Source organism: Durio zibethinus, chromosome 17 (assembly GCF_047325235.1).
Source record: "Durio zibethinus cultivar Kanyao isolate XHJ-2024 chromosome 17, ASM4732523v1, whole genome shotgun sequence".
In the NCBI taxonomy this organism is placed as follows: Eukaryota; Viridiplantae; Streptophyta; class Magnoliopsida; order Malvales; family Malvaceae; genus Durio; species Durio zibethinus.
This window is the reverse complement of record NC_143178.1, coordinates 1,478,508-1,484,994: the sequence shown is the minus strand read 5'-3', so window position 1 is coordinate 1,484,994 and position 6,487 is coordinate 1,478,508. Positions and strand designations below refer to the sequence as shown.

Sequence of the window (6,487 nt, the reverse complement as noted above, 5' to 3'; positions counted from 1 at the left end):
CATTCCAAAACTCATACTAAAAGATATAGTTAAAAATACGTACTGAAGCAAGTGTAAAAAAAACTTTGAAGGCAAGAAAGCTATTGAGATAAAAAATTTTAGGTAAGATTGAGAGTAAAGAAAATGAAAGATGGAAAGTTAAACCCCTACCAGCTCTTTATATAGACATGATGCAAGCTAAAAGGATAGCATGATCCACGCCATATGTCAGAGCACGGGCGAGTATATGTCTTTTCATCTTTCTACTTTAAATCTTTTCGCTTAAACTATCTCTCTCTTCATTTAATGTTGTCAAACTGACTTAACTGAATGAAACCCAAATCAAACCGACTGAATCGAACAACTGTTAGGGGTAAACTGAGAGCCTGGTTCACTTTCAAGGTTTAAAATAGAGGCTCAAATTTAAATTTTCAAAAGAAAATATAAGTCTCACCAAGACCAAACAAATTTCAGCAAGAATCTTGAATCAACCCAGACAATTATCATATCGATAACCTTTAAATCGATTATACATTTATTTTGAAACACACGTGCCAAATCAGATAACCGTCAGGTCGAACCATGGCTCAAAGCTAGTTGTCGTCTAAAATCAACCCCCTCATACAACGTTGGCCTTTGACAAAATATGCAACCAATTTGCCCCGCACCAGGGATGTCGATAATAAATTTGATGATTTGATACTCAGACCCCTTGAGAGGACAGAGTATTAGGGGTATATAATGGTAAAAAAGGTATAGTAGTATTTTTTTTCTTTTTAAAGCCTTCAGCAAACAATCTGTGATATTTTGGTCATTTGTGTCGACCTGACATGTTAAGTCAATTTGGCATGGTCAGTGTCACCTTAACTCAACCATGTCTTAATTGTCCCATTTTTGTCCTCCTCAACTTACTTATAAATATGAAGACTTAGGTACCATAAAATCAGGTTCATCCCATTCATCTTTTACTCTTTTTTCTACTTTCTCATTTTTTTCTAACCTAATTTTCTCTAATTCTACGTTAGAGTGTAAACGTAAAAAATATCACTTGTCTTTACCTCTAACCATCTTTTTTTCTTACATTTATAAAAATACTCTCAAATCAAAGTTCGACACCAACACTTTACTTACTTGATATAAGAGAAACTTAACTCGAGCAATAAAAGTTGATCTTAATCTATGTTTATACACTAATGATGTTGCTGAAGAAAAATCGCAAGCCTTATGAGTTAAGGCTACAAAGATAACAGTTATAAGAGCTTATAGAATGTTACACTCTAAATTTTGAATTTTTAAATTTTTGGATATCAAATCCATATAACGTGAAGTAAAAAGAAATTATAGAGAATTTTGTCAGGCTTTATTATTTTTTTGAAGCAATTGCCACATTGCAAATTTCTCAGGCCCATGAGTGGCTGGGCCTACCCGACCCAAGGAAGAATTCCTAATCCCTTGTACCCGACCCAAGTTTGGTACAAGAGAATTTGGGAACGGAAGTAGAAAGAAGGCATTGAAGAAATCTGATTGGAAAGGAAACTTTTAGGAGAAGAAGAAGATAGGATGGATGGAATTGGAGAAGAGGGAGAAGGAATAAGGCTGAGCAAGAGGTTCTCAGACAACAAGCCTGGCTCTTCTGGGGAAGTTGATTACAAGACAAAGGCAGGCACCGCTTGGAGCCATTCCTATCTCAACCAAAAGCCATGGCATCCTCTATCCTATCCCAACCAACGCCGCAAGTGGATCGCCGAGCAGACCCATGCCCAGCGCATGCGCCGTGCCGACGAAGTTGCCCGCGAGGTCTCTCCCCCTTTCTTTCTTTTATCTATTACTTCTAATACACTCTCGTTTAATTGCCCTCATAGTAAGTAATAGATTACATGTTTTGGTGCAGTATGCCCAAGAGCAAGAATTCTTTCGCCAGACTGCTCTAATTTCCAAGAAAGAGAAGGAAAAGGTTTTTTTTTTTGGTTTCCTTTGGAGAAAAAAATTTAATCTTTTAAACTAATCTAAGTGATTTCCTCTGATTTCTATCTTTATTCTTTTTGGGGACTAAATTACCCGAAATCCCTTGTTAAATTCATAGGTGGAGATGATGAAAGCTGTTAGCTTTATGTATGTTCGTCCGCCTGGTTATAATGCTGAAAGTGCCAAAGCAGCAGAGATTGCTGATGAGAGGAAAAAAATTGATCACAACAACACATCTGATGATCAGTCTACGGATGTGCCTTCGACTGCAATGTAATATCGATATTAAATTTAAACCTTGCCATGTGTTTCCTTGTTTTAAATTAAGCTGATTTTCATCTTGAGAAATAGCTTTTTTCAAAATATGTTAGCTGAATCTTGCAGGCCACCAGAATCTTTGCCTGGTAGGGATGAAGAGAAAAAGAAACCGAGACCAAAAGATGTTTTTGGACGTTCTTTACCCACCGAGGAAGAGTTTGAAATCCTTAAAAATGCTCCACGGTATGTTTCAATGGTAGCTTCTGCAATATTAATCAGTTGTAGTTTGGAATAGTACATGCATGCCAGGACAGCCCAATCTTGACTGTTGAACAGAAGACAATTTGATCTATTATGAAAGAAAAAAAAAACCAGAAATTTGATCTGATTCTTATTTCTGCTATAAGCGATTTGATTGTCTATTTGCATGTGCATGTACTGCAAATAAATTTAATTATTATACAGAGTATATAATGCAAAAGCAATGAAACTAACCAAGTCACGTTTGGATGTTAAAGCTATATCTTTTAAAGGGATGTTCAAACTAATCATTTTATAACAAGGGTAAAATATGTTGATCTCATAGTTACATTGTTGTATTGCAAATGAACATTCTATTTGATTTGGTTTACATGATGATAACACTTTCAGGCTGGAGACAGGTGTTCCTGGTAGGGTTAAACCATTTGGTGTTGAAGTCCGTAATGTGAAATGTCTTAGATGTGGAAATTATGGGCACCAGAGTGGTGATCGTGAGTGTCCATTGAAGGATGCTATAATGCCAAATGAAGAGAGTCGCTTGAAAAGAGATGATCCCTTGACTGCTATCAAGGCTCAAATGGATCCTACTGAGGTTGGTATTACTTGTGTAGGTTCTGTTGAAATTATTGAAAGGTATTATAGGCTTATAGCTTAATCTTCCATCATGATTTTGCTCCAACTAACAAGCTCTATTTATTCATTTTTAAAAATTTGGGAGCATTCTCTGTCATTCCTGTCATTAGTTTTGTGGGTAAAGTAGTTGTTGCATTTAAAGCAAGTCTAAAGCTGCTGGGAGCAGGGCATAAAATGCTGAAAATTGAAATGTCTATTTTCTAGTGAAAAGCTGTCACTTCAGCAAGATCAAGAACTAAAAGACTACTTTGAAACTTTTAGAATATTTTCAGAAAGCAATTTATGCACACCAAGCAAACAACAATGTTTGTTGTCTCATTTGTTTCTTTGTTATTCTTTTTGGTTCTCTCCTGGATATGTTTTGCATCCTGCAGCCTCTGAAGTGGGAGCTAAAGCAAAAACCAGGTATGAGCCCTCCTCATGGTGGATTTCAACCAGATGATCCCAATCAACAAATAGTTGCTGAGGATATATTTGATGAATATGGAGGTGAATACTTTTTCCTATTTCAGACTCTTTGACCTACAATTTGAGCTCATAAAATCTAACTAACTGCATGTTAACTGTTATCCCTAATTTTTTTGTTTTAATTACAGGATTCCTTAGTGGAGGTAATATACCTGATTTGCTGACTAACATCTCTTGCAAACCCAAGAAAAGGAAGTCCTCGAAAAAGAGTAAACACAAGAGGCAGTCGTCTCCAAGTAGTAGTAGGGAATTAGAGGTTCCTGATGAAGATGGGTTATCCTCAACTTCTGATGATGGTGAGAGAAAGCGGAAAAAGGAGAAGAAAACCAGGAAGAAAAAGAAGAAGAGACAGAATTATTCTGGGTCAAATTCTTCCGATGGGTCAGAGTTTCATAGGCATCAGAGAAGGAGAAGACATAAACATTCTTATTCATCTGAAGTGTCTGACTCAGACAGGCAATACAGGACTAAAGAAAGCAGAGAAAAACATTCATACACGTCGGAAGATTCCGACTCTGATCTTGAACGCTGGGGTAAAAAAAGCAGATCAAAGCGTTCTTATTCATCTGCGGAGGACTTCGATAGGCATCATAGGAAGAGCAAACATAAGTGTTTTTATTCTTCTGAAGATTCTGACTCTGGTTGGCATTACCGGAAGAAAAAGAGTACCCAAAAGCCTTGCACAGATGATATGGATGCTGATAGGCACATAAGGAGTAAAAAGAGCAGACAAAGGCATTCTTATTTATCTGATGATTCAGACCAGGATAGGAAGAGCAAAGACAAGCATTCTTATTCACCTGAAGATTCAGACCACAGTAGGCACGAGCATAAGAAAAAGACTATGCAAAAGCTTTATATCTCAGAAAATTCGGACACTGTTAGGCGAAATAGTAGGACGGAAAAGAGAAGACTTAAGCATCCTTATTCATCTGAAGATGATGCTGAAAGACATCTTAAAGGTCAAGAGAGTCGGCATAAGCATTCCTCTTCACGCAGACATAAAGATTCTAACTCTGATGCAGAGCGCAGAAGTAGACATCGTCATCATCATTGAGAGAGCCCCGTAAGATGCCGAAATTTGCACCCGAATGAGATTCTGGCCGTTCACCTCTTTTTTGCGTAAACTAGAATGACCAAGGTGAAGAAAAGTGGGAAGTTATGCTGTTTTTGTTAGCTATGAATATGACTTAGAAGCATAAAAATATGAGGTCTCCTTATGAAATACATAATTGGAGTTGTTGTAACCTTAATTCTTCCAAAGGGATGAGATATTGCATTCGTAATTCTGATTGGCTTGATTTACTTCTTTTCTAATGGAAAAAACTTTCATATCATGTGGTGTGACAGAATTTTTTTTTTTTTTTCAATTCAGTGGTCGGGCAAAAAAATTAAAGAACAGTTTTAATAGAAGAGAAAGTTCAAGATTAAAAGAAGTCTTGGCGTTGGAGTAAAAACGTCAAAAAATTAACCACAGTGACAGTAGCGCTGGGCCGAGGGCCTCAGGGGTAAAAAAGTACTTACAACTCCACTTGGATGTTCTTGATAGGGCAAAGGGCTAAGGGCACAGTGAAATTAAGCGAAATTTATCACAATCACAGCAAGAATAAGAAAAAAGGCGACATGGCTGCTAATGTTGGCAGGGTCATACTGAAAGGGAAAGGCAAAGTGAAGGTGAAGGTGAAGGTGAAGGAAGTTCCTAGTGCTTCGTCTCAGTTGGGGAAATTCCTAGGCATTGCAGAACCCCCTCGTTCCAACACTACCAAATTGATCTCCAACTTCATCAAAATTCACAATCGCCAGGTCCCCCCCCAGTCATCAACCCTTACCTCTTGTTATTCTTCTTTTTTTTTTTTACTAAAATGGTAATCAATTTTAATCCTGAAGTCTGATTCAATCGATGATCAACATGCTGATCGTGTTATATCAAGATATGCCAAAGTTATGGTGAATGTTAATAACATGAAAGCAATATGTTCGTAGAAATGCCTGAGTGGACTTTCTACTTTTCTTAACATCTGAACTATTTTCTACTTCGAGAGTGATCTAAGTAAATCACTACTACTTTTGTTTGAAAATTTGCAGAACCCTGCTGGTATGAAGAATGATGGTCGTTGCATGGAGAAGTTGAAGGCCTTATTGGACGGCAAAGACAGAATTGGAACTCCGGAGATTGCAAAGTTGTTGTCCCAACAATTTGTCAACTCAGCCTGATCTTTCTAAATTCTGGTTGAATTTCCATGTATGGTAAACTTTAATAGCTGGTTTTAGGGTTTAGATACTTTGGAGTCAGCCTTGAACTTGATGAAGTTAAATGGACCATGGCCATCTCATTGAATAATTTTTCTCTGATGTAAAACATTTAGACAAGCCTGGAGACATTCGTTCAGCTAAGTTTTTGGAGTTTGTATTGTCGCGACCAATAACATTGCCCATCCATAATTTATGACCAGTCTCTTGCAATCCCTCCATGTAGGAAGGAGATCATTTGTTAGCAATTCTCTTTAAGATAGCGGGATCTTTAGCTGCTTTCTCATTCCAATAACTAAAGGGATCATAAGATCAATGCCGAAGCTTAACATTTAGGCAATTTTTATCAACGGCTTAAGGGATAAGTACTAGATAATGCAACAAAATCTATGTTAAAAGTTTGTTTTTATGGAAAGATGTAAGCCTTCTTATTCATAGTGGCTGCACAATTATACAATATAATCATCTATAAAGTGCCTTGCTGAATGGAGCCCCAAGATGAGTCCTTATCCCTTAAGCCGTAGATAAAAATTGCTTATTCCAAGGGGATCATAAGATCAATGCTATTTGCTCTATGGGTTCTTTGCATTGTTTGCTATGGGAATGGTAATTGAAAATTGATTGTGTAGAACTAACCTATCAATTCATGATTGAATCTACCAAATCACGATTA

At 37.1% G+C, this 6,487-nt stretch overlaps 2 protein-coding genes across 5 annotated transcripts; both read left to right on the top strand.

Moving 5' to 3' along the window:
• The first annotated feature begins 1,520 nt into the window (after window positions 1-1,520).
• On the top strand, window positions 1,521-4,901 carry LOC149513941 (zinc knuckle (CCHC-type) family protein). Of its 4 annotated transcripts, none has more exons than XM_089745890.1 (7): window positions 1,521-1,776; window positions 1,871-1,933; window positions 2,063-2,217; window positions 2,329-2,445; window positions 2,865-3,055; window positions 3,471-3,585; window positions 3,693-4,901. In XM_089745890.1, exons 3-7 carry the CDS (start codon window positions 2,094-2,096, stop codon window positions 4,619-4,621), a joined length of 1,476 nt encoding a protein of 491 aa, XP_089602016.1. In that variant the 5' UTR covers window positions 1,521-1,776; window positions 1,871-1,933; window positions 2,063-2,093; the 3' UTR covers window positions 4,622-4,901. The 4 variants fall into 4 exon arrangements, with proteins under 4 accessions (XP_089602016.1, XP_089602014.1, XP_089602017.1 ...); XM_089745888.1 differs by having other exon boundaries at window positions 2,854-3,055; XM_089745891.1 differs by having other exon boundaries at window positions 1,852-1,933.
• A 38-nt stretch (window positions 4,902-4,939) lies between these two features.
• Window positions 4,940-6,062, top strand: LOC149513940 (uncharacterized). Its single transcript, XM_089745892.1, has 2 exons — window positions 4,940-5,367; window positions 5,650-6,062. Exons 1-2 carry the CDS (start codon window positions 5,101-5,103, stop codon window positions 5,776-5,778), a joined length of 396 nt encoding a protein of 131 aa, XP_089602018.1. The 5' UTR covers window positions 4,940-5,100; the 3' UTR covers window positions 5,779-6,062.
• Window positions 6,063-6,487: the final 425 nt, after the last annotated feature.

Coding starts and splice junctions, on each gene's coding strand:
- LOC149513940 (XM_089745892.1), top strand. CDS start 5,101: ATGTTCTTGATAGGGCAAAGGGCTAAGGGCACAGTGAAATTAAGCGAA. Junction 5,368..5,649: donor TCAAAATTCACAATCGCCAG/GTCCCCCCCCAG, acceptor GAAAATTTGCAG/AACCCTGCTGGTATGAAGAA.
- LOC149513941 (XM_089745888.1), top strand. CDS start 1,540: ATGGATGGAATTGGAGAAGAGGGAGAAGGAATAAGGCTGAGCAAGAGG. Junction 2,218..2,328: donor GATGTGCCTTCGACTGCAAT/GTAATATCGATA, acceptor TGAATCTTGCAG/GCCACCAGAATCTTTGCCTG. Junction 3,586..3,692: donor TATATTTGATGAATATGGAG/GTGAATACTTTT, acceptor TTTTAATTACAG/GATTCCTTAGTGGAGGTAAT.